This window comes from Pithys albifrons, chromosome 6 (assembly GCF_047495875.1).
Source record: "Pithys albifrons albifrons isolate INPA30051 chromosome 6, PitAlb_v1, whole genome shotgun sequence".
Lineage (NCBI taxonomy): Eukaryota > Metazoa > Chordata > Aves > Passeriformes > Thamnophilidae > Pithys > Pithys albifrons.
The window spans coordinates 36,652,885-36,679,532 of NC_092463.1; the positions used below are offsets into that span (position 1 = coordinate 36,652,885).

The window sequence follows — 26,648 nt, forward strand, 5'->3', positions numbered from 1 at the left end:
AAGAAACATCTTTCTGTGGCATTATAAACAAGAATGGTCAGCTAATCATATCAAGGAGAGAAAACTTATTTTCCTGTTGATAAATAAAGCAGGGAATTAGTTTCAGAAATAGTTGATTGCAACTTTTCTGGGAGTAGTTGCATTCCCCCGTTCCCAGAATGGTTAGTGGGGATATTGACATGTACTTCTGCAATTAGCAATCACTTAACTCCCTTGCCTTTAGGCAAAGAACCTCATGCTGGTTTGCAGTATTCAGGCTAGAGAGATTCAGTTTCTGCAGCGGACGCAGGCTCATACCACCAGACACATTGACGTTGCATTTTGGCAGGTGGAGCTGCTGATGTTCCCTGTAGATCAGGAAATGTGTGGGGTCTGCCAGTCTCTGCAAGGTAAGTGCTATTTTGGCCAGTGTCCCGGGGATTGGCATCTTTGGAGTAGCTGCAGCACAGCAATGAGGTGACAGGGCACGGCCACTCCTGGTCCTGAAGTCTCTTGTGGCCTCATCTTAGCTGCTCCCAGCTCTCGTGTCTGGTAGAGAAAATTTCCTGTGGGGCTGGGAAGCCAGGAGTTGGGAACTAGAAAGAAAATCATATTCTGAAAGAATTTTGGAATATTAACTAGCAGAAAACACAGCCACTGCATCTGGGAGAATGAAGAATACAGCTGCCTATAGAAAAATACCTCATCTTCTCCCAGGATGCACCCTCAGCTCTGGATACCCATCAGAAAATAGAATGCCTTCAAAACACGTAATACAAACAATTTGGTGAATGGCAAGATTTCCATACAACAACAGATGGAGAAGCTGAAACCTGTGTGTTTTACTGAGAAAAGATGAGTTGCAGTGTGTATGGTTTGCACAACGCTAACTAACACAGAGGAAGTACCTGTGGATCCCATGCAAGCTTTCTGAGTGCAGTAACAGGGGAGTGCTGAGAGAAGAGGGAGGACAGATAATGAAAAAATAAGAGAGAAGAGGGTTTGTATCATAAATAACCTCTCTTCAGGAGGTTTCCGGGATTCAGGACCAGCAATCACTGACACAGTTTGAGTTGCTTTCCTTGTAGCACTTAAGTGCATAACCACAAATGACATTGTGACCAGCAAGGTTGCATCAGGATCCATCCTTTTGGAAAGCCTTGTTAATTATTATTAAACAGTGTTGGGTGATATGAAGACTGCTTTAAAAATTTCCCTTCTCTTGCTATTCACAGCAAGCCAAGTTTGGGATGCTTCAGGCACCAATTCCAACTTAGCTGTATTATTGGAGGTTTGGGTTTTTTCTAATTATTAATTTCTTGCTTTTAGGGTGTGCTTTAGAGAGCAACTCTCTGCAGACAGAGACAGGAGAGGACGGTCAGCTGCCTGTGGTTATACTCACCTTTCTACAGTGGCTGAGGTTGACACTTTAATGGAGAGGATCTTCATCTCTAGCATTTTATCAGTTTGAGATGTCTCAGTGACTGTCCCTTTGGAGTCCAAAGCCCATAAGGCATTTAAAAATCAGTCCATCCCAGGAGTTCTCTTTTGATAACTGATGAGAGCTGAGGCTGTGTGCTGACAGCCTTTGTCCCTGCCAGCAAAAGGATTGAACAAGAAGCACCTCTGAACTGAACCAAAACTGAATACCCAGGCTCCATGCCAGTATTCTACAGAATTTCAGGTACTTTTCACTGAGTTGTACTCTTTGTTATAAAACATAAAATTCCCCATAGTACACAGAGAGTCCTTCTGCATCATGGTGTTTGGCGTCTTCTTTCTATCCCCATTTCTCAAATTATCCAGTAGATGGAAGGGCAGAAGATGAGAAAAGTCATGTGAGGATTTTGCAGCCCTTCTTTTTTATTTTCTTATTACAGGAAAGTGGACATTGATATTTTCTTTGGCTAAATTTCTTTATAATCCTCATTTGTAACAATGCCATCTCAGATTACAGTCCAGATATTTTCCTGTCAAAAGCAAAGAGAGAGGAAGAGTTGGGGTTAGGAGAGAATACATTGACTTGCTTATATACTGAAAAAGAGCATATCCTGTAAGGCTTTAGTTTATACTCTGGAAATATGGAAAGACAAGAGGTTTAGATTCATATGTGTAAATTCTGGATATGCCCATGCTGTTTGTAGCCAGACCATTCAAAAACTTCACAGACTGACTTACCACACTTGTCCAAAGAGCTGGGTAAGGTATCCATCTCCCCTGCTTGCCAAGAAGGCAGCTGTGCCAGGTATACTTGGGCTTGTGTCCCTGGGCAGGCAGGAGAGCCTGTCTTATGGCACAGGTTGTGAACAATGTGGAGTGAGAATTGTTTGCCTTCATTAAAAAAGCCGTGTTATAACAGTTCCTACTCCCAGTCATTCTATGTCGGATACTAAAAATGGTTGAGAGCTTCTCATGCTCCACTTTTTCCTCCCTTATATATCCCAGTATAGTACAGAATCTCCTAATCAATTAGGTTCAAAAGACTGAGATGAGTCCAACCTTTGACCAATCACCACCATGTCAACTACACCAAATAAGTGCCATGTACAATCATTTCTTGAACACCTCCAGGGATGGTGACTTCACCATCTTTCAGGGCAGTCCATTCCAAAGTTAACAAATCCTTCCATGAAGAAATTCCTCCTGATGTCTAACTTTGGCACAGCTTGAGGCTATGTCCTCTTGTCCTGTCACTAGTTGCCTGGGAAAAGGGAATTATTTTATGTTCGCCCAGTCCTGAGGAAATGATGACACTGATGAAAGCAGCAATGATGAGTAGTAATTCTCACTGCTGATAGAGCACCCCTTTCTCTGTATCCAGCATGCCTAGTTAGGTGGCACCAGATCCCTGGGAAGGGCATAGGATGTCTGATGCACTAAAAGTATAGAAATTTAGCATAAAATAAGCCCCCCTGAGTTTCAGCTGGTCCTCAGAAATCAGAAGGGCTGAGTGCAAATAGGCTTAATTACTGATTAGAACCCACTCAGCACTGTAGGTTTGGTCAAGTTTGATGAGAATTTTCACTTTGCAGTAACTCACAGCTAGTGCTATTTACCAATACTATAGATCTGGTTGAGTGCAAGAACTTGCACAATCCAGACTGTGAAATAGATTCTGGTTGAATATACAGTTCCTTGCAGATGTGGACAGGATTGTAAAAATTTCATCTTCATTGAGAGCTTTCAGGGCTACAAAGAAAAAAAAAGGCATGAGATCTAATAAAGAACAGAAGCTTGGCTATAATTTCAAGGTGACATCTGAGCTTCCAGCTAGGCTAGATCTCCCAGGGTGGGTGCTACACCAGTGGAATATGAGGGACTTTCTTCATCTTCCAATACTTATGTTTTCCTGTATGTTATTGCCATTAGCTGCGGAGCTAAATCTGAGAAAGCTTTTTGGGAGGGAGAACAATGAGACATAGGCAGGAGTGACTGTCTGAAGTGCACCTCAAGATATTTCACAATTATGTATCTGAATGAAACATAAAATTTGCTTTATCTCTGCTCAACTTTCTTTGAAGTCTGAGTCCTGTTAATATTTCAATAACAGAATTTCCTGGCTAAAAGGGGGGAGGGGGAGGGGCAAGAAAGAATGAGTTTTAAACAACTGTTTTGCAGAAGGTAAATTATGAACTTCTTAACTTTTGTTCTGAAATTATAGTGCTGAGTTGCATTAGCCTTGTGCTGACCCATAAAGTGACACATTTCAGCCCAAGCACTTGAAAATGGGAGATTTTCAACCATGCCTGCCACAGTTATTTATCTGTAGTTATTTATATGTAGATTTGAGGGCTCACTGTTTCATTAGCATTTATATATTAGTGCATATATATATATACTTAAAGCTTTGTGGAGTTGTTAATGGTGATGCAGATTTAAAGCATTTTCTTGGATAATTAGAAAACAAAATAATTAAACTCATAGGGCTTTTTTTTTAAATAGGCCTTATGCATGATTTTGAATTATTCATTATTCAAGTGTTTGTTCTCCCATTGTAGCTTAACATTGTCCAAGTGTTCTGTTCTCACATCCTTGTTTAAGATGGCAGAACAATTTGAAATGTGTTTTAATTGAATGGGGCCGTATCATCAGTCTCTCTGTTTTCATAGCTTAGCAGGCTGAATATTGAACCAAGGCGTGTGTTTTGAGGAGTTTGCAGTGGAGTTGTTCTGGCTGCAGAGGAGGATGAGACCAGAACAAAACCGTGGGATTGATCTCATATTTCACACTGCTGAGATCTGCAGACTGGCATCTGCATTCCTGGCTTTGTAGGGAAGGGGGGGATTCATAAACCTAGGAAAGGATGACTGCACTCTAGGGAGGCAAACCTTCTTATGGTCTTCTTGTGTTCAGCAGAAGGAAAGATTCTTTCTGGCAAAGCTCTGAGCATCTGAGGTTATGCTCCAGCTTTGAATCCCCAAGTGTCTTTTCCCACCATCCCTAGTGAGAGCCTAGAAAAATGAGGTTTCCTAGGCTAATATAAGTTTTTTGAATTCTTCTGCCTCCCACCTCCCACTTATTTTAGTGAGTGCTGTACAACTGACCCCCACTCAACCAGATCTCCTCCCTGTGCAGTACTTTCTCAGCAGCAGACAAGCTGGAACAATAATTGAAAAGTAATACATTAACTGTCACTTGAATTTGTAAGGGAGTTTTAAGGACTTTTCTTATTCAAATTGTAGAAATGTTTGACTACTCAGGGTTAAGTGCTGCTATTAGGGGGAAAAAACAAAAAAGAAACAAAATTAGGTATCTGAATAGTCACCAAAAACAAATGTCAAATGTTGATCTTTCCTGCCAAAACCAGAACATGCACTGTGATGTTTAGCCAAAGAGGGAGAAGTGGTACCATGTGATTTAGATAAATCATCAACACCCTGCACATTTTTAGAGAAAAGATTTTAAATATAAAAATGTATGTGTGCACAAAGTGAATGGATAGATAGATAGATAGATAGATAGATAGAGAGAGAGAGAGAGAGAGAGAGAGAGAAAGAAAGAGACAGACAGACAGACACACAGACATGCCTTTCAATACTTGAACTGTGTTGGTGGGAAATATAAACCATCAAAGTACAGAAAAGAAACATGGTTTATGGTGATGTTTGCAGTTTCTTCCATATGGTAAATGCTTTTTCAAAAGCAGTAAATGATACAGTTTCTGTGAAAAATGCATATTTTAATAAGACACAGATAAATAGTGGTGAGAGAGGGATATAGCATACAAACAGGGCTATGAAAGGCACATACCGTATCTTGCTGGATTTAAGGGGTGTTTTAAATACATTTCATGCCTTCCTCCACACTTCAGGCTCCTCATTCCCACTGCACAGCAGTTCCCATCACAGCTTATGTAATTAATCATCATAAAACCTACTTTAAACAGAAAAAATGACCAAAGGAAACTTTTGCAGTATCACAGAAGAAAAAAAACAAGGATGTCATAGTAAGTACTCCTTCTGCATGTTTTCCAGACCAGCAGATAAAGACTGGCGGGAGAAAACCTGAATTCTATGAGAACTCACACATTTCTGCCACTTAGTGCCATGAGTTTTAATAATATTTGGACACCTGAGGTAGCAGATCTGGAGACTACCAGGTTACCAAGTTCATATCAGATGCATGGAGTCCAGGCCGAAGGCTGTTCTTGTCTAAAGGATAGAAAAGAATAACATTGTTAGATGCCAAGAATCTAATCTCCTGCTGAACTGAAAGAAGATGTGGATAGATCTGAGCACATTTCTAGTTATAGAAAAACCTAAATTCCCCTCTACAGACCTGTCTTTAGCACAGAAAAATATGAGACTGCCAATCTCACTCGGCCAGTACTCTGACTTGTTCAGATGTGAGATTGCCAAGGCAAAAGAGAAAAGGATGCCTCTGCTATGCTTGAGCAAGAACCTGGATATTGAGGAAATGGAGTCTTTCCTCTTCTGATTAGTTGTATTGCTCTTAGACCATTTTGGGACTTGACGTAAAACAATGTGAGGCAAAGCTTCTTATACAAATCTCTTTTCAGTACTTCTAGCAAGCAGGGTCTTCTGTACTTCCCCAGGTGAATTTAAAAAGCCTGTGAATTTTGCTTTCCCATAGTGTTCTTTATCAATAAAAGTGAACAGAAGGACTGCTATTAATGCTCTTCTGATGATTTTATCTTTATAGAAAAATATGTTCTCAATACTTTTGGGTTTATGATTTCCCTAGATTCAAGGGACAAGTTCTTCCATGCCTGAAATTCATCACCATGGCTTGCAATGATAAGAAGTCACTGGGAAGTTATAATTCACGCAAAATTTAAGGAGCATTAGAGCTGGCACAAATTTCATGTTTTCAAAGTCAGCTGAAATCCCTTTGCACAAAGGGAGGAATTAAGTGAAGCTCAACAAGGCCAGCATGCACTGGCTCTGAATGGTTCATATTAAGTTGTCTTTGATCTTTTAGCTTGCATGACCCTTGTAGGTGTAAAAGTATACATTTGGCTTGATGCTGTTTAAGTCACGGCTCAGAGACTGCCAGTATACATTACCTGCATTTTTCAGTCTGACATGTTCACTTTCTGCAAAACATATAAATGTAGATCAATGGAAACCTCCATGGGCTGAGATTCCCACAGGAGAATACTCCCCAAGAGAAAGCATTCACACTCATAAACCTGACAGATGTAGCATCAACTCCTATGCCATGTTTCCTTCTTCAAAGGGTATGCAAGAAGGACTCAGCACAGCAGGCTCCTCATACTTGACTCTCAAAGGATAAAGTTGCCTGAGAATCTCTGAGATGTAGGTGGAAGGAAGAGCCTTTTCTCTGCACACCTAATGTGTTTTGATGCTGCATGGCTGAAACAATTTTTCTAATTGCTCTTTTATTCTGCTGAATCCATATGGAACACAGCACATACAATAGAGTATTAGGACTTTTTAAAGCATACTTCCATAAAGACAAACTAGGAATCACAGCAGGTTACCATCAAACAGTATCTGAGAGTAATGTTTGTAGACGTGGCAAAGACAGCAAACAATTTGACCTGGCATTTATTGGCAGCAATGACAAGATACACAAGAACATTTTTTTTCTGGTAAATGAGGTAAAGTAAATAAAATTAATGACACTCCACATCTTGCTCCTTCTGAAAACTAGCATGAGTCTGTATTGCATGTCAACTTTCAAATTGGATAGTCCAGCTAGCCACCAATTCTATACAGTTTATTGAATATTTACAAACAAAGGATCCTTCTGTAAGAGTCTGAAGAATTCAAGACTGCTACTACAGTCTGATACTCTAAAATGTACCATGAAATAAGGAACGGGCTTTGAGCTGTTGTTTTTTTTTTTAAATCTATAATAGATGGAATAAAAAATGTGCTAAAACCTCTTTAAAACTACAAAGAAACTGTAACATAATGACTGCCTGAAACAAAATAGGAGAGAAGAATTAATCCCTCAGCTAAGGTCTTGTTTAGTTTGCTTTAACAAAGTCTGTAAAGCCTATTGCTCTGCTGTTCTAATGATGTAGGCTAAGACACAGGAGATAAGAAAAGCCAAGACACTGAAAGCTGTTGTAAAACTAGGTCACTGTTAAATTAAACATTTTATGAAAAACAGAACCTACCTTGAACAACTCTGAAAATCTCTTTGCTTTTTTTCCCATGCCCTCAGCCAGAGAGAGAGACACCCTGTTGTACTGCCTTCATGTGAAAAAGCACTGGTTTAGTGACGTCTGGACACCCACCCCCGAGCCTGCAGCTCCATTTTTCCTTGTAATTAACAACTATTGAATATTTATGAAGTAAGTGCCACGGGGTAACACATATTGGATCAACAACGCTGTTGGTTTGCAAATTGAAAGGAAAACACTGGCCCTACCTCGGAGCACCACAACCACTGACTGCAGCTGCATCCGCCTTTCTTTTTCCGAGCTTTTCAAGCACCAGGAGAGGAGGATGCTATTGGAAGAATGTTAGCAATATTTACTTCTTTTTTCAGATGATCACAGGAGAACATGCTGTGCTGTGACTCTCTTCCCCACATGAAGAAGCTGTCGAAATACGCTGGAGACTCCCACTGTTGAGCTGTGAGTAAGAGCACAAACCCTGTGAGCATGTATAACTCTAGAGTCATAGCCATGATATGCAGGGGTGGAAAGCTGTACCTTTCAAAGATGGTAAAATGACCTCTTTACAGCAATAATACAACTTTAGGAGGATATTGGCAGGCATGAGGGAAGTTTTCTAATGCTGCAGACTTCAGTAGAAGATAGGATAACTTTATGAAAGGTGTGGTTTTTTAATTGTAATTTATGATAAACTCTGTGATAAAGAAAAGCTGATAAAATGTTTTCAATAGTAAATGTTAGTGAAATTGAAAATCTAGCTCAGATTCTTACGTTTCAATGATGTATCGTTAGGGACAGGTAATGTTCTATATCTGGTGTGGATTATGGTGGGGTCTTCTAGTTTTTAGGTCTCATCATAAAATACAGCAGAGAGGGAATAGTAAAACTCTGCCCTCCTGGACAGAAAAATGCATGGCAGTCCATCCTCATGCATTCTTCCCCAGTGCTTACTGAGCATAACAGTGTTTCAGATGGAAGGTCTTTTTCTGCAAATATTGCTGTATGTACATAGCTCTACATCAGCTTGAGATGTCCCACTGATCTACATGGAAGTGTTCCTCCATCTCTAATCATATTTGTCAAACCACTGGCTCTCCCACTGGGAAAGAGGTTAAACTGAGAAATGATCTCTTTGATGAATGAAGTCTGACTACATTGTTTTCAGCGTAAGGATCAATGCAAATACCAGCCTAGCTTGGTTTTATCTGGTTTTAACTATGTATCATTTATTTAGGTATTCAATTCATGAAATTAAAAAATGTTGCTAAGCCATTTTTTTCATACTTTTTATTACTTCAAGGAACTAAAGAATAGTTGTTACTTGAGAGAAGCCACTGGGCAAAGACTCATTTAATGATAATATAAAATGTGGAAATAATACGTGAAATATTATCCAAACCTGAAATACCATTTAAACTGTATGTATTCGTCATTTGCCTTTCCTTTTATTTGTATTTTTTGGTTACAATTTCTTCTGTTGGGCACGATCAAAATAAACACAGTGGTTACTTTTGCTTGAATGTTTCAGGTCAGCTTCCTTTCTCAGCATCATGTAGTATGGTAATACTCAGCTGCTGTAGTATAGTAATACTCAGCCTGGAAATACTACCAGGAAACATAATGGTAGTTTCTTTGAATTGCAGTGTTAATACAGACATTAAATACTTTCTATCAATCTTGTATTTTGAAAACAGTGTTTCTACAGAACTTGCATTTTAGCCTGAATTAACCTGGTACATTTAAGCACTGTATAATGCATGTACACTCCTTTGAGGGAGCTGTGAAAACAAAGACTGTGTAGAGTAGTCCTGGAACAGTTCTTTCTGAACAGACCTGATATAAGACACTGAAATATTTAATCCTTGATATTACATGTAGTCATACCTCAGCATAACTCAATACAACTACAGATTTAAAATGGTTTGCTGAGAAAATCTCTTAAAAAAATAAAAAAAATCTTTATTTCATAGCCATTGTCTCTTTCCTCCTTTTGACAGACAACTTTGTGTGGCAAATAGTGCATAACATACTTGGGTTAATCTGAAGGGAATGACAAGTGGTTTAAATTCAAACTTGATACAAATTTAACTACTTTTTAGATTAATTTTATTTTTAAAAGTATCCCAAAAATATCCTGTGATGCTTCAGACATCAATCTCTTTGAACAAAAAATTCAGGGAAGGCCAACCAGGATCAGAATATTTTAACCTGCCACAGAAGTTTTTAAATGTCCACAGCAGAAATCTGAACCAAACCAATTGAATCAACACCCTGTGAAGTCTAGTAAGGGTCAATGAGCTTGTGTGAGGCACAATTGCAGAATTTTGCCTCTAAGATGCAATTTTGAGAGTGACAGGGAAATAAATGTATAGTCTGTGATGATGAAGGACCTTTTAAAAGAAGCATGTACAAACTGTACAGGCTGGAACTTGGCTTTTGCAAGACTAAGGAAGGAGTAGTCAATAACAGTAAAGATGGTGATATTGATCCAGTAGAAATGGAAGTGATGCAGGATTGCATCACAAATAATTTTTTATTCTGAATTTAACTTTTGAATTATTGCAGCAGTTAAGTGTACCAGACATCACCAGAAAGTGTGCTGGACAGACTACAGCCATAAAATAACACAACATCCCTGCACATGATAGCTTTTGCTGTCAATCAGCGGGCTTATGAGATATAAACCTAGTTTTGATAAGATGTGCGGAAAGGGAGGGGCCTTTAAGACAGGCTACACAGGTTGGTAAAGTACTCTTTCCTCTGTGCAGCTGACAGCCTTATTGTGCAGAGTTTCAATTGCAATAACAAGTACGATGTGTGGAAATGCACAAACTTTGGCACAGAGGTAGGCATGGTGCCTGCTGTCAGTGGCCTGCCCTAGTGCTTTCCAGCACGGGCCTTTCAGACCTGATGGTCAGTTTTGGACAAGGTAGGCTTAAGTTGCCTTCTGAAGGAAAAGAAATGGAATAAAAATCTCATCCAACAGAAAGATTGGTAGATAATATCCATATGAAGTATGCAAGTTACTTTGCACACCTAATTATTGTGCGGCCATTCGTCCTAGCCAACAGCAGTGGCTTTTGCCCATGGGACGGACAGGTGTGTAACAGAGCTGGGTCTCTGAGACGCTTTTTTGGAGCTGTGGTGCCTGCGAAGATCGATGGCGGTGTGCGGAGCTCCGAACACCTTGTGAGCCCAGGCACTAGCTAGGAAATCCTGGCTGCTGGAGTAGTGTCACCCTGAGATGAGGCAGTCCTGCTTTCCGAAGGAACAATTTTGCTGAACACTTTAATTGGGCTACACAACACAAAGAAGATCGCAAGACAGACGCAAGGCCCCACCTTCGGGGCTGCACCGAGTGCCCCAGACGCAGCAGGGTGGCGGGACGCGGGGGCTGAAGTTTCCCTGCGGCACCGGCAAAGGGCGGCGGGCTCGGACCGGGGGCAGCGGCGCCGGTGCGGGGCTGGGTCGGCGCTGCCCGGTGGGACCGGAGCCGCCCTCGACACAGCCCCCACTCGCTCGGCGGAGGGTCGGGCGGGGCCGGGCCGGGTGCCCGCGGCTCTCTGGTGGCAGTGGCGGCGTCCTGGCCGCCGTCCCCGCCGCAGCCTGAGGGGCGCTGAGGAGGAGAGGTTTTTGGGAGAGGCGCGGAGCGGAGCCCGGGCTGAGCGCCGGCCCCACCCGCAGGCTCACGCCATGCTGCGGGCGCTTCCCCGTCCCTGAGGAGAGGCGAAGGGGCGGCCGGGGACGGCGGCGGCGCGGTTGCTAAGGTAATGGGAGTGGGCTGCTCTCCTGCCGCTGTTTTCCTTCTTGCCCGCATTTGCGTGGCGAGCGGCTGGCGCTCGGCGGTGCCCTGGCAGCGGCATCCTGGTCCCGCGGCGGAGAGCGGAGCCCCAGCCCCGGCGGGAGGGCCCGGGAGGGACTGCACTCCTAGCTGGAGTAGGGACAGGTGCAAGGCGGGGGCTGTGTGCGCTTTCGGGGGGCGGCCTCGGAGGAGGACGAGAGGGAGCAAGCGCTGGGGTACAGCTAGAAGAGGGAGTTGATGCCCTGTGGGAAAACTTGGAAATTGTTTCGCTTCGGTAGCGTATGGTAATAATACACTTTCATCCGCCAACAAAGTGCGTTTGCATGAAGACAGATCGGTGTGTGAGAGTAAAGCTGCCAGGGACTCTCCTTCCAGAGCCTTCATCTCCTGTGACACTAAAAGATCTTCTTAGTCGCTAGCTGTGTTGGCATAAATAGAGGAGTAGGTTGCGGTGCCGGTAAGGAGCTTCAAGTATTTTTTCTGGGGAAGATGCAGATTTTTGTATAGAGAACGGCACGCTGCCGCTTGTACGCTGCAGACATAATAGCAGCCAGGGCGGCCGCTTCGAGGAGCTGACTGCGCCCGTGGCTCGGAGCTTGGCGTCCCGTCTGCATCGGCGCTGCCCTCGCTGCCGGACGGAGCCCTCGCCGGGACGGCCTCGGTAACTCGGGGCTTCCTTCAAGCTGACCTGCAAGGGACTTGCCAGAACGGCATCCCAGCTGTAGCCGGTGTGTTACAGAGCAGCATGGCACTTCCTAACGCTTTCCTGAAATTAAAAATATGCGTAATTGCTCTTGATTGTTTTTTATTTGCTGGCTGCCAGTGTATAGGGATTGGAAATCAGGCAAATCAATCTTTGATAAATAAAGTCATACTGTAAAATTAGCCTTTGTGTTGGCATGTTACGATAGATACTGATGGTTTCCCACCCCAAGGAAAGCTGTGTTTCATTTGCGTTTCTGAGCTGTGCGTGTGAAAAGTGCTTTGTAAAGGTATAGTAATTTTTGTAATTGCTTGCTGAAGAACACAGTGAAAGAGATTAACTGTAGTTCAAAGCTTTGGGGATTTAAGACATTTGATATCATCTTAAATAACCTTCAAGTCCAGTGAGGTTTATTTTGAAGTGGGAGGTTGTGTATATTTAATATAACCAATTTCTTTATTTTTTTAATGCTGGATTTATGCTAATCTTGCAGATTGGAAGAATCAGCAATTGTTTATTCCATGGTTATGATCCACAATACTTTCTCATCAGCTGATTTGGAACACTTTCACTATACTTCCTTGTAAATCTGCTTTAAAAAGAGGTCAGATGTTGAAGAGCAGTTACTGACTTGGGGGCATATGGTTACAAGCACAGAATAATAGTGTTCATTGCTTGAATGTGTATATGAAATGCTGAAGAAACTGTTTAGACTCAGGCAATGTTGACTTTATTTTTAGATGAGCTACTTCTTTTTGTAATGACCTGGGTAATAGAACAATTGATGACAAACATTCTGATTTCCTTTCTAACTGGCTACAAGTGTGGTGAAGTTTACATAGCACTTCCTTTTCCCATTCTGAAGGAGAAATAGTTATTGGTTACACGTCTAACACTGAGGTTTGTAGTAGTAGATGTTTGAAGATTGCTGTTCACTTACCTGACTGATTTTTCTGGCTTTTATTCTTACTACACTTTCCTTCTAAGAAAAGACACAATAAGAAGCTGCATATAGTCATTGTCAATGCTGTTTGCCTTAGTTTCTCTCTGAAAGTTCCCATGATGCAGGTAGTGCAGATACTTGTTTTAATCAGTGACACTTGAGGATGAAGGAAAGGTATGTTCTCTAGAAGCAGCAGTTACCTCCTTGCTAACCACTACAAAGTATTTTCAGTGTCTAGCATGTAATTCTGGTGAGGCACACTGGTATGGCAGAGGTGAGCAGAGCACTTTTCATTCAAGGGAGTAGCTCCGCTTTTCTTAATGTTTCTGAGGCAGTTGGAGGAAAGCTGAGTGTATGGACTGGAAATGCTGGGCTCTCTCATTGGCCCTTCAAGCATCCAAGAAGGGGAGAAAAGGAGAGGGCAGTCCTGTCCCAGCAGACTGCAGCAAACCAACAGATGGCAAGGGAAGAGAACAAGATGATGTATGTGGAGTAGAAGGAAGAGAAAATAGCTGCAGTGTGTCATTTTAACTTGTAAGTTAGGATGCTATTAGTTAGTTTGCAGTGGAACTTTGGAATCTTGAAGTGCCATGGTTCAGGCTTCCTAACAGGCTGAAAAGGGTGTTGTGGGGTGATTACTTTTTTTTTCTCTCCTTGATAATGATATAAATCCTCAGTTTTTCAAGAACAAAGGGTAGCTAACCTGGAGGCTTTGTCCAGGTATACCTTTGATATCTAAATCCAATGCTGCAATTGTTAAGTGGCAGCAGAACAAGGCCAAGCTGCTCTTCCCTTGCCCCATGTTACAGGAGTACAGTTTTGCCCTTACAATGGGTTTTTGTGCTCATCACATGGAGGTTCAGTTGCATTTCTCCAAACACACCTAGGCTTGGTAGAGGGAAGATTGTAGAAACAAACAGGTCCACTTCACCGAGCAGCTCTGGACTGTTTTGGGGGACAAGTACTGCATCTTGTTGGAACTGAAATGCTCCTGGTTCCTCATGGGACTCTCCTCAACTTCTTCATTACTGCATATCTGTGTCAATCATACTACAGTATTAAAATTATGAAGAAAACCTGGGTACAATAAGAAAATTGTGTTGATGATTTGGGTGTGTGTTCATGTCAGTTATTATACTGCTGTCACCAATATGGTGTAAGACAGTGCTCTGCCATATGAAGCATGAAAAAAATGTAAACAAGAGATTATGGCCCAGTGTTATTACAGAGGGTTTAGTAGTACTTTTAACCCTAAACACCTGCAGCTGCAGGTGCGCTTTTAACTCTAAACACCTGCATATGAGAGACAAGCTGACCAGAGCTGTGCTGGCCAAGCACATTTCAGAAACACCTGGGTACAGGGTTTTTTGAAGCATTTGGTCAGTTACTTGGTTCCTGTGGAGTTACACATCTGGTTTCCTCAGGCTATAAAATTTGTTTTGCAACTTTGAGCACTTATGTATAGTTGAACATCTGTCTTCATAATCTGAACTGAATTACTACGTTTCAACATCTCTGAATTTTTTTTGCCTGTAGTTTCTGCCTCCATTCTTCATCTTTTTCTGTGTAGTGACTGCAAGAGCAGTGCTTGCTTTGTGATGGTGGTGGGTTTATGGGGGTTCAGAGGTGGTTATGGCTACAGTGCTTTGAAAAATTTAGTATATCTTTATACCCTTGAAAAGGTAATAATAGACATATCATGGAGAGTTCTAAGCTGTTGGATCACAATTTTCCTTTAATGATATAGTGCCTTTTTTATAAAGGTTGAAATTAATGTTAGCGAATCTACAGTGTTTTCGTAATCTATGTAAATCTTACTATGAAAAGACATTTCCATAATTTCAGTTACTGTTTCCAGATGGAATAATAGTGTATTGTGGTGGCTGAAGAATGAGCTAATTTCTGTTGTTGTGCCCTATCTATGAAGAGGAGCAAGAAAGAGGAGCTAATTTGTGTTTTCCTCATTGGTTGTCAAGCTCTAGAAAGATTGTGGAGAGAGACTTCAAGAGAGACTGCTGCTACCCACTTGTGTTGCATCAGATCTCATACTATTTTTTAACATCTCTGTAGCTGGTGGCAAAGAATGTGGAGATGAGAGAAAAGCAGATTAAAATTTCAGTGAGCAATAAGATTCTGACACCTCAATGTCCTGTGAGCTCTGCGTTGTCAGGCTGGAAACAGCTATCTCTTCCTAAACTTAGCAGCAGCAGAGTAAGGCACAGGTAATGCCCTTTGCCTACATGGGGGTAGTGGGGACCATGAGGCAGTAAAGAGGAATTAATTCTGTATTTTTGTAGGAATCCTCAACTCCACAGAAAAAACATAATCCTGTGGAAGGGGACAATATTTCAGCTTTTTTGCTGTGCTTATAGAATGTGGCACCTGTGGTAAAAGGTTCATAGGATAGTTAAGAGCTCCTCAGATTGATTACTACAGTCCTACTATGATATTGGGACATATGTTGAGCAAATGATAACTAATGATTTGACAGTCAAGGGTTTTATGTTCAATTTATGTCTCATTTGTTATGTGAATGTGGGAAGTCACTTAATTTCGTTGTGATTTAGTTTATCATTTTGTAAAAGAAAATAGTATTTGCCTCTGTCACAGGTAAGACAACAGTTTCAGATTATGGGTTCACTAGTGTAACAGCAAGATGACATAGATGTGTATCAGTTTGATTAGAGGATTTGTGTAGGAGTATTATAGTATAACAGCAGCAGTAGTAAAGTATATCAGTATTTATAATGTACATAGCATATATTGGTATTTGTAGTAGTCCACTTCTGGCATTGCGAGGTTCAGGTTAATGAACCACAGCAGCGGGACTTGTAGACTCTGATGAACCATGTGGGAGTGCTAGCTAAATTAGAATTGGTTTAGATGCAGTGGTTTAGTGGTTTACATTGCAATTACTGAAGTGATTTGGGTGTAATTTGCATCTGAAAAGGCTGAGTGCTGTTGTGATAAACAGAAGGGCAGTGAAATCATAGTATATTGCATCATGTCCTTGAAGTAGGTGGGATACAACCAGTTGTGTTCATTTGCACTAGGGGTATTGCATGGTGCCACATCTTCAAGGGCACATAGGCTTTTAGGGAGCAAACTTCACATTTTATTTGATTGCAGGGTACTTGCAATTTTGCCTCCTCTTGAGAATGAACAACCAGCAAGAATTCTCAGCACTTTGGGGTGTTTTAAATGAGATTGATCAGTGACTACACAATGAGAGGGTGGGTTGGTTCTATCAACTTTCATAAGATTGCTTGAAGGGAGCTTCATTTTAGCAATCTCTGTTTGGAACAGGAAGTTTAGGTGGAGTGAATCTGGATTTGAAATCTCACAGGCACTGAGACCTGTTTGGTTTGGTTGGGAATTTTTAAAATTGTAACATTTTATTGCCAGTCTGTATCAGAGAATCCATTATTTTGTGCTTCTTCTCATTTAGTTTTATCTTTGACTCAATTTTCTTCAGTTGTTTTCAACTTACTAGATACAGTGTAATATACAAAATGCTACCTATCCCCTAGAAGTTGCTTACTGTAGTTGCAATTAGTATTTTCTATGGTACCTGAAGTGCAAGGCACTTGCAGAGATGGTGTCTTTGATGGACCAACTTCACAGAACAGGATGCTCTTAGTACACCTTCCAGTGGACAACGATTTTTCATAAAAGGCTTTATATTGGAGAATGAATTAGAAATCTACCCTCAAGCTCTCTATTACCAGTGCAGTTACCAAATTTCCACAGGGAATGATTCTGGCTAATAGGTTGGCATTGCTGCAAAAAAACCAAAATACAGCTTCAGCTCTGTGCTTTGTAACTACTCTTTGCAGGCTCATAGTGAGTTGTAAATACTGATGTAGCTTGGGGTCACCAAAACACATGAAGTTCAAAGTTGGGCTGTATCTCTCTCTTTGCATTTCTAACTTTCTATACTGACACTAGTTTTAGTTAAATACTTGCTATTACGTTCTTTGTAGCTAACCTTGGTAACAGCGTGTTGGCTCAGAGCCTTTCCAAGGGCCCTTGCACTCACAGCAGTGTTATTTTGTTGGAAGGGAGATTGATTATAGGTGAATACTACTTTTTTTTCTGCATTCTTTCGAAGAGGGCTGGATGTATTGGAGACAGTTTCTTCCTGAGTGTAACATCATTCTGGTCCATTAAAAATATATTTAGTATGCAAGTGCCCATTTTAACGACTGATTTCATAAAGGGAAAAAAATGCCTAGTTAATCAGCTATTCGTTTGTCAATATTCACTGCCATCCATCCTCATACCATTTTTCCTTCCTGTTACCTTGGTCTCCTTATTTATCTGTCAGGTACTATTTTGAGGACTCTGAAAGTGAGAAAGTTCTTCCTTTCATGTCACCACTGCTTCCAGCCCACCTTGGGGTAGACAGACCAGAAAACAGGTAGTGTATATTTCTCTGTTGAAACAAAAAAGAGAGAATGCCTCTGATCTGGCATCAGGAAAGTCAAGACTTAGTCAGTGTCAGATGCCAAGAAAGTTACTTTATATTGGTTTCCACTTCTAGGTTTCCTGGATGTAGCGTCCAGTTGTAGACAGTATTTTCAGCATTCTAAAATAGCTACAAATATCTGCAGATTTAGAAATGTGTATGTGTATGGCCAAACTTCACGAACGAAGATTTGAACAGGTCTCTCCCCACCTGGGTATGCCCTTCCAGCCTGCGCTGTGGATTTTTTAGGTGAGGCACAGCGTGCGCAGAACTGGCCCCACCCTTTAACTCCTAAGGTTCATCTGCTATCGCCAAGCGAGTTTGGACTGTGACAGTGAAGTCCTCGGGACAGTCACAGCACCCAGAACTAACCAGGGCTGACCCTGCTGAGCATCCGAGATGTGACAGGATGGGATGGCAGCGAGGCATTGAACTGCCAGGGGACGGTCCCCACTGAGACTTGAACTCAGATCCTTGGGATTCGGTGTCCAGAGTGTTCTCCATTACACCACGGGACCGCCCGAGATTTAGAAATACATAAAATCAAAATGGAGTTTGGCACCATGAGGAAAGAAGAGGAAAATAATCTACTTCTATGCTTTGTCAAGAAGCAGTCTGATAATTCACCTTGGTCAATAGGTTCACTTCTGTGGTACACTGTATGTTGTCCTCTAGCACGCACACCTTGCTTGGCATGCCCAAGTCCTGGTTTAATGAAAAATATTTAACCAGAAAAAGAGCATGAAGAAAAGTTTCTTTGCAGTGCAATTTTAAAGAGATTTATGTAATGGATCTGAAATATGAACTTAATACTAATGGGTTCCAATTGAATTCAGAGTAAGTGATTTTTTGTCCCCTGTCTCTTCCCTCCTGTAACCATAATAACATGACCTATTTGATTTAAATATTCTAGCAGACCAGGTAGGGATTTTTTCCTATTAGGTAATTATCAGTTCAGTAAGGCATGCGATTATGTGATTTCTCAGGTGTGTGACAATTCATGTAGTCTAGTTGTATTTCATCACTTAGAAAAAAATTAACTAGGCATTAATGACCTGAAATTATATTTTACTCTGTGATTGTGTGCTAAAGCTCTAAATCTCTCTTGAATTGGCATTAACAGTACATGTCATTTATAAGAGGCCCTTGAAATATATTAATTACATAGAATAAACGTAATTTCCATTTATTGTCACCCAGAATTGTATTTCAGTTGAGCAGTGCTGATAGATATCTGCACTGGAATTCATTTAGTATATTCTATTTTCTGGGATATATTTTTTCCATATTATAACAAAATATCTCATTTTATCTCAGATGTGCAAGAAATGTTTTGCACCGCAAATTTTGCTTGTTAAGTTGACAACTTATCTAATAAAATACAGAATAAGAGTTGAAATATGACCTTGTATTGAGTTGTTAAATCAGACTGATATTTTCAAAAAATATTTTGTTTTGCAGAATTTCTTCTGGCTTTGTATTTCTTCTTTCTTTCTCTGTTATGTATAAAACCCAGAGTCTATAAGGACTCCTATGGGCCTGATTTCTATGAAGCACATGGGGTAACAGGTATGTAAGGGGTTTTTTACAGTAGTCTCGTTTACAGTAGTCTTATAGCAGTCAAGGTGTTCGAGGACACTAATGGGAATCTCTTAATATACTGCTCAGCTGTTTTTGTTGAATTTACACATACACAGAGATTTAATGTTGACAGTATTTATGGTTAAAATGTCTTTGTAATTTTATAATTACACTTCTGTATCAGAAACTAAAGAGGTGAACTGAGAAAAAGTATTTTCTTGCTTTTCAGCACATATTCTCAGTTGGTTATTCCAGTTTAACATGCACTGATCCTTTTGTGACATATGGGAGCCAGAAATCTTTAGTTTCTGGGGTTTGGGAGGGCATGAGGAGCCTGATCAGATAAGAAATGGAGAGAGAACTCTTTGCTGTGATTCAGTATCTTTTGTCAGTGGCTGCCTGTCTAGTCCAGCGCGCTTATCTTTCTTGGGCTAAAACCAGAAGTATTCTAGAATAAAGAATAAAATATAAAAAGGAAAAAAATCAATGAGAGGCAAATGTGCCCTCTCTTTTTAGCATGTTTTTGGGAGTTTTTTTTAAAGGCTTCATATGCCATCTTATCCATAAACAAGAAGTTGAAGACTGCTGATTTTCTCCTTGTGTGTGGCAGAGTGAGAAAATGGTTAGCACAAATGTCTTTCAAAATTTTTTTTTCAATTTTCAGTCACTTTTGCTGCTAAGGAGTCCAGATTGCTGCAAGCATGGCTATTGTCAGAAAAACAGCTGTGGGAAAATGGCATCTTTGAATGTGAAAGTTGAAATTTATAGTACACTTATTTTTTGAAGATATGCGTTTGCATTTAGATTGCTGGTGTGTGGATGCAAGCTGCTATGAGTTAGCCCCTGATAACACAGCAAACTGCCTGTAGGACAGAAGGGCTGACAGTACTCTTCAGGTAGTAATTGGTGAGGCTCTTAACTGCAGGCCGCGTATGACTCCTTCGAATTTTTTTAAAAGCCTAAGTAAAATGTTTGCTTTCATTCATCTCAGCTAAGTGTAGATGAAATTTCTTTAGAACATCAAGCTGTATTCACTTCTGGCTGATGCATTGCACAAATGTGCTTAGAGAATGGTTCAGAGAGCAAACTGTTTTCAGTCTGTGTAGTGTTGTAGGATTGACTTTCTGCTTGCATTTGAGTGGACTGGGTTGACAATGAGGAAAAAATTGTGGAAGAAGAATAGATTTCAGTGGGATCCCTTGAAAAATTGGTCTGATTCTGTCACACCAGGTTATGATGTTTTGTTAGTTTGTTTTTTATCAGAGGACTGTGCAAGTCAGACGTGCACTTCCACATACAGTTGTATTAATTAAAAGGTTGCGAATGTGGCATATTAACATAGTGTAAGGGTATAAAATCCTGTACTTTGAACATGAGCAGTCCCATTTGTGTTTGCAGCAAGTAGCCTACATCGCTGGAGCCTTAACTCTGGGCTCTCTGCCCTTCTCTCTGGTGGTCTTTTCCCTGTCAGAGATGGAGAGGTGCTCACTTGAAGCTATTCCAAAATTGCTCTGGTGGTTTGTTTGTGTTCATTGGGTGTTAAGTCAGTGCTGAAATACTCAGGCCAGTGAGAATGCCCCATTTGAGAATTGGCTTGAGTCCAGATTTTAGCATGGCAGGGAGTACAGGAAAGCAAGCCAGGAAGCTCTAGGAAAGCATTGACAGTAACTTTGATATGGGTGGTGGAAGGAGCTCTTGAACCTTATACTAACTAACAAGGAAGGTCTGATTGGAGATGGGAAGATTTTGGGCAACCTTGGCTGCCCTAAACCTCAAGATTATGCAGTTCAGTATCCTGCTAGGAGGAAGCAAGGCAATGAGTAGGATCACAACTTTGGACTTCATGAGAGCTAATTTTGACCTCTTCAGGGACCTTCTTGGAAGAATCCCATTGGAAAGTGCCAATGAGAAGAGTGGTCCAAGAGGGATAGTCAATATTCGAGGATCACTTCCTCCATACTCAAGACTGGTGCATCCCCAACCCCAGGGAGAAGGTGGGAAGGAAGGTAGACTTTCCCTTGATTGAGAAGGATTGGGTTAGAGACCATTTAGTCCAACTTCATATCCTCAAGTCCATCAGCCCTGCTGGGATGCATATGAGTGTTGAGGAAACCAGTGGACGTCATTGCTAGGCCACTGTCAATAGTCTTTGAAATGTCATGGCAGTCAGGAGAGGTGTCTGAGGACTGGGAGAAAACAAGTGTCACCCCAGTCTTCAAAAAGGGCAAGAAGGAGGATCTAGGAAACTACAGGCCAGTCAGCTTCACCTCAGTCCTCAGAAAAGTATTAGAATGGCTCATCTTGGAGGGCATCTGTAAGCATGTAGAAGACAAGAAGGTGATATGGCATAGTTAGCATGAATTCATCAAAGGGAAATCATGCTTAACCAACCAGATTGCCTTCTATGATGGCACAGCTGTCTGGATAGGTGACAGGAGAGGAGCGTAGTCTACCTGGACTTCAGCAAGGCTTTGACACTGTCTCCCATGATATCGTCATAGACAAGCTGAGAAGTGTGGACTGGATGTGTGGACAGTGAGGTGGTTTAAGAACTGACTAAATGGCAGCTCTCAGGGAATTGTGATCCAGTGGCACAGGGTATGGTTGGAAGCCTGTCACTAGTGGTGTCCCCCAGGGATCAATACCAGGCCCAGTATTGTTTAACTTATTAGTCAGTGACTTGGATGAAGGGACAGAGTGCCTTCTGCAAGTTTGCTGATGACACAAAGCTGGGAAGGGTGGCCCCAGAATGCTGTGCAGCTCTTCAGAAAGACCTGGACTTGTTGGAGGTTGGAGAGATGGGGAGAGTGGCAAGTGTGGCGTCCTGCACCTAGGGAAGAATAACCCCATGCACCAGTAGAGGCTGGGGTCTGACTTGCTGAAAAGCAGCTCTGCAGAAAAGGACCTTGGGGTCCTGGTGGACAACAAACTGTTCATGAGCTGGCAGTGTGCCCTTGCAAACAGGAAAGCCAAGGTATCCTGGGGCGCATTAGGAAGAGCATTGCCAGCAGGTCTAGGAAGGTGATGCTGCCCCTTTACTCAGTCTTGCTGAGGTCACATCTGGAGTCCTGTGTCCAGTTCTGGACTCCTCCATGCAAGAGACATGAAACTTCTGCAGTGAGTCAAGTGAAAGGCTGTGAAGATTATTAGGGGACTGGAGCATCAGTCTTACAAATAAAGGTTGAAGGAACTGGGTCTCTTCAGCCTCAAGAACAGATGACTGAGTGGGGAGGCCTCATCTAAGTATCTGAAGGGAGAATGTCAAGAGGACGGAGCCAGACTCTGGTCAGTGGTGCCAAGCAGTAGGACGAGATAATGTGCAGAAACTGAACCACAGGAATTTCCACATGAACATGAGGAAGAACTTCTTTACTGTGCAGGTGACTGCACTGAACAGTTGCCCAGAGAGACTGTGGAGTCTCCTTCTCTGGAGATACTCAGAAGCCATCTGTACACAGTTCTGAGTAACATGCTCTAGGGCATCACTGCGTGCTGAGCTCCACTCAACTCCCATATGTTAAAAAGCACAGGTGTAATGGGATCCAGCATTTCTCTGCTTTGACCTTGAAGAGCCAAGAACATGCCCATGTCATATCACTGTCTTATTTTATCTGTAGTCTTTTTTCTCCTGTAGAATACCATCTGAGAAAAGATTCTGTGCTTCTTTTTTTTTTTTTTTTTAAAAAAGCAGTCTAAAAGAAAGAGAATAAACTTGGACAATGGTCAGAACCCTCACAATTCCTCAAGGGCCCTGGCATGTTCTGCTTAGGTGTGTCCCAGCAGCAGTAATGCCTGGGTGTGTGGAGAGGATGCCTACACATGTCTCTGCTTCAGGGTGCACCTCAGTCCTACCTTGTCTCCAGTGTTGTTCTCTGAGATGTCCATCTTGCTGTCTGTCCTGCAAAGGTGGCCCTGCTCCTGCTGCTCCTGACTGAAATCCAGTATGAGATGCTAGGCACCAGTAGGCCTAACTTTTGCAGATATCTGTCTTCTAACAACAGGTTGGTCCATTTGTATTGATTACCTTACACAGACCTTCAAAGGCAGTTGGTGGCTCCCGTGTTGTCACCATGAATAGCATGTCAGCTCCTACTGTAGCTGTAATTGTAATGTTGTACAGCATGTTACTGTCTTGTTGCACTGGAGTAGATGAAAAGCTCCAAGAAGTGCTGGGGGGGCGGGGGGGGAATCCTGAAGTATCAGAAAGGATCAGGTGAGCTGACAGTATAACAAGAGAACAGAATTTGTAAATGTGGACATTCAAAGTGAATAATGCAGTGAGTGAAGCGCAGCTAAGTATTGCTGTGAGGGCTTTTCCATTAGAAGTTTTAATTTTGTTCTTTAAAGAGCACTGTTCAATTGAAAGTTAATTGTAATTGTTTTCTTTTAAAGTACACATATAAAATCTCACCTATAATGTAAGCAGTGAATGTGACCTTTTTAATACTGCAGATGAAGGTGAAACTCAGGTGATTTGATGTACACTTTCAACTCTGCTTTGAAATTGCCTGCAAAAAATTATACAAATCTCTACCTAATTCCTGCTCCATTAAATTGAGTGATAATAACTTAGAGCCTAATTCTTCAGTGCCTTGAAATCATGACTAAGCAGTGTTGTGAAAATGCACGTTAGTGTAAATAAGTTGAAGTGCTATAATTTGAAAATGCTTTTTGCCTTCACCATTTGTGCTATTTGTTTTTGCATCTAATAATATTGCTTAGAGAACTCACTATGTTTCCTTTTTAGCTCGTGATCTGGCACAACAGTGTAGTGTTTGGGCTTCTAGGGAGCCATGATGTTTAATAGGAGTTAAAATAAATTTATGTCTTTTACATATAAAATATCATCTAAACTGGTCTGAACATGCCTTTGACAGGTGACCTATATGTCTGTTGTTTAATTTGAGCTTGAACTGTGTTACTGACTGTCAAAATTGGTATGTGCTTATACAAATGTATTTGTGCCCACTTGTGTATGTGTGCACACACATACTTTATGAAAGAGCAAAATGAAGGAATCTAGATTGGTGTAAATTATTTAACCTCGGTCTCTTGTATGTCTGGCTTGAAGGGCTGTCTCAGCGGCTTCTGGCTTAAGTAGAGGATGCCATGTTACACTGTAGCCTTTTCACAGCTTAGATAAGACAGAGCTGGGATATGGTCTGAGCTTTTCTGGTTCTGGCTCTTGACTTGTCCTTGGGAGCTGATAACTCACAGCTAGAATGGCTCAGGGCTGTATTATACATATAATTGTATGCTATGTATGTGTATTGTATGCTGGGGCACTTTGTTGCCTGTGGCAGTCTGACAGTGGGTAGAGGAAGGAATAGGAAAGTATCTTCTTCCTTAAATGATGGAGACAGTTTAGTGATGAACTGTGTTTTAATAAATGAATGTGTAGATTATGCTTGTGTGAACGTAGGCTTTTTTTGGTCTCAGTTTTTAATAAAATATGTTAGGATGGGATGTTTCAGTACTTTCAGTGTTAAAGAAAGTGAACTTGTCAGATAGTTTTAGTGCCAATGTCTCTATGAGGCAACATTACTTCTTAGGTTAGGAAAGGTCACCACACGGCTCCACAGCAGCCTTTAATTTAAGATGCAACTTGTCAAATGTGCTGGTGGAAGAAAAATTTAAAATATACCATTTGACTTAGAATTTGAAGTACCTTCCCTGCACTAGGCACGTTTTTTCCTTTTTTTAAAAACTAACGCTGTTGCCTGAAGCCTGGCCTGACCTGGACCAGATGAGGCTGCAATTCTGTGCTTTTAGAAGATAAGGAATATTACATGTGGTTGCCTGCCAGTCCTGCTGCCTCTTCCCAGCTGTGTCATAAGAAGAGTTGAGGGAAGCTGCTTACTCTGAGCAAGCAGCTGTGCCTCCCTGGTTCCTGGCTGCTGCTCTGGGGTTCCAAAGAGCTGGAACTGGCTTGAGGTATCTGCAGGCAACAGCCTGATATCCTGCTGCACCTGCCAGCTACAGTGAGGTTTCACTCTGCCTCACAGCAAGCTTTTTATCTTTCTTGGCTTTTTATTTGCAGGTACCTCAAAGCTTCTGGAAAAGTTAAAGCTTCTTGTGCTATATAGCAAGGAAAGGAACTATGGGAAGTATTAGTTGGACTTTTGTTGAATGAGGGCTTATGATAAAAGATCAGAAAGGGGGAAGAAATGTATGTCACAGCTGTATGTGACTTGGTGATCCTTGTTCTTGGGGCATTATCCTGTAGACAAGTCAGTTCTGACAGTGTGATAAATTCCTGCATGGGGTGAAGCCTGGAGTCTGATTCCCTCTGTAACATCCTTGGCTGTCTGCATTGAAGGTAGTCACGTGTCCTTGCCACACTCCAGTGCAGCCTGAAGCGATACTGACTTTTGGTCCTGTCCTTGCAGTTTGAGCGACGAGAGGCAAAAATGGCCCAAGTGCCGGCTGATCCGAATAGTGCAGAAACTGCTGACCCAGAGGAGAGTTCTCCAAATATGATAGTCTACAGAAAGGTAAGGATTTGGAGCTGTTTACAAAAATCCCTTCCACATACGGAATTTAGCATTTGAGAGCTTGAAAGTAATTCTGCTCAGTGAAAGCATTTAAGCTTTTTGGTATAAAATATTTGATGACAAAGTCATAACTTGAAATTTGTAACTTTTTTGTGAATAGCTGTGATATTATGACTTTAGCTAATTGTTCAAGATTGTCAAGACTAGCTGAAATAATTGTACATACCTTTCTAGTTTTATCACACTAAGCATAAAGCAGCTGCCATACAACAATCTGTTAGTACATTTTTTTCTATTTTCATATTGGGCTTTTTTGATAATTAACAGTTTGATTCTTTACAGGTGGTTGTTTTTACCTCCCATTTCCTTGGTTAAATGAAAAAAAAAGAGAATCTTAAGTGCTAGGGAAAACTGAATTAGACAAAGGTACAACAGCTATGTATGATATCAAAGAGCATTCTTTCACCATGATAAAATGTCTTATTCTGAAGCACGTGGGAGGTAGTATAAAAGATGAAAGAAAGCAATCTGTGCAATGCCATTTGCTAAGGCATTGTTTTATTGTGGGGCAGGTGTATCCATTATCTTTGAAATTGAGTCTTTGTATAGTTCAATGAAATAATGTAAATATATTTTATTTAGCCTGCAAAATATTTCTTATGTAGTATGCAAAAGTACTGTATAGTTTTGACAAAAAGAAAATTTCTTGTATAGCTTAAATAAGCTGCCATTCTGTTAAGAGCTACAATGTTAGCTCAGATCAAGTTTCCTTTTGTACTGTGATCCTGGATAACATTAGTGAAATGTGTTGGGGGTACACGGTTCTGTTTTCTTCTTGTGTGACTGCAATCCTGATGACTTTCATATGCTGAGAAAGTATTTCAGGTTTTGTATAGAGCCTAAGTGTGTTTAAAGTGTTACTTTTTGATAACCATAATTTTGGTTTAGTTGTTGCATATTTGGTTTGGAATCTGGAATTGTTAACATGGGAAAATTTTCTGGGTAATGTGTAGGCTTGTTTGTTTTGAATGTGTTATGAACACACTTTGGCTGCTAATTTGGAAGT

The 26,648-nt window shown here is 41.2% G+C and overlaps 1 protein-coding gene and 1 long non-coding RNA gene across 4 annotated transcripts in view; one reads left to right on the forward strand and one right to left on the reverse strand.

The window, feature by feature from the left end:
* Nucleotides 1–1,387: 1,387 nt before the first annotated feature.
* Nucleotides 1,388–5,614, reverse strand: LOC139673669 (uncharacterized). Its single transcript, XR_011698177.1, has 3 exons — nt 5,551–5,614; nt 5,230–5,355; nt 1,388–1,949 (listed from the first exon to the last, which is right to left on the reverse strand). It is a non-coding gene; the product is annotated as an uncharacterized lncRNA (long non-coding RNA).
* A 2,365-nt stretch (nt 5,615–7,979) lies between these two features.
* Nucleotides 7,980–26,648, forward strand: part of RGS6 (regulator of G protein signaling 6) — a 283,923-nt gene continuing 265,254 nt past the window's right edge. The window contains exons 1-2 of one of the 3 annotated variants that reach the window (XM_071558236.1): nt 7,980–8,050; nt 25,478–25,582. In XM_071558236.1, coding sequence (XP_071414337.1) covers nt 25,499–25,582 — 84 coding nt within the window. In that variant the 5' untranslated portion in view covers nt 7,980–8,050; nt 25,478–25,498. Of the gene's footprint in view, nt 8,051–11,233; nt 11,359–11,498; nt 11,528–25,477; nt 25,583–26,648 lie in introns of those variants that run through there. The other 2 variants (XM_071558235.1, XM_071558237.1) reach the window with 2 other exon arrangements.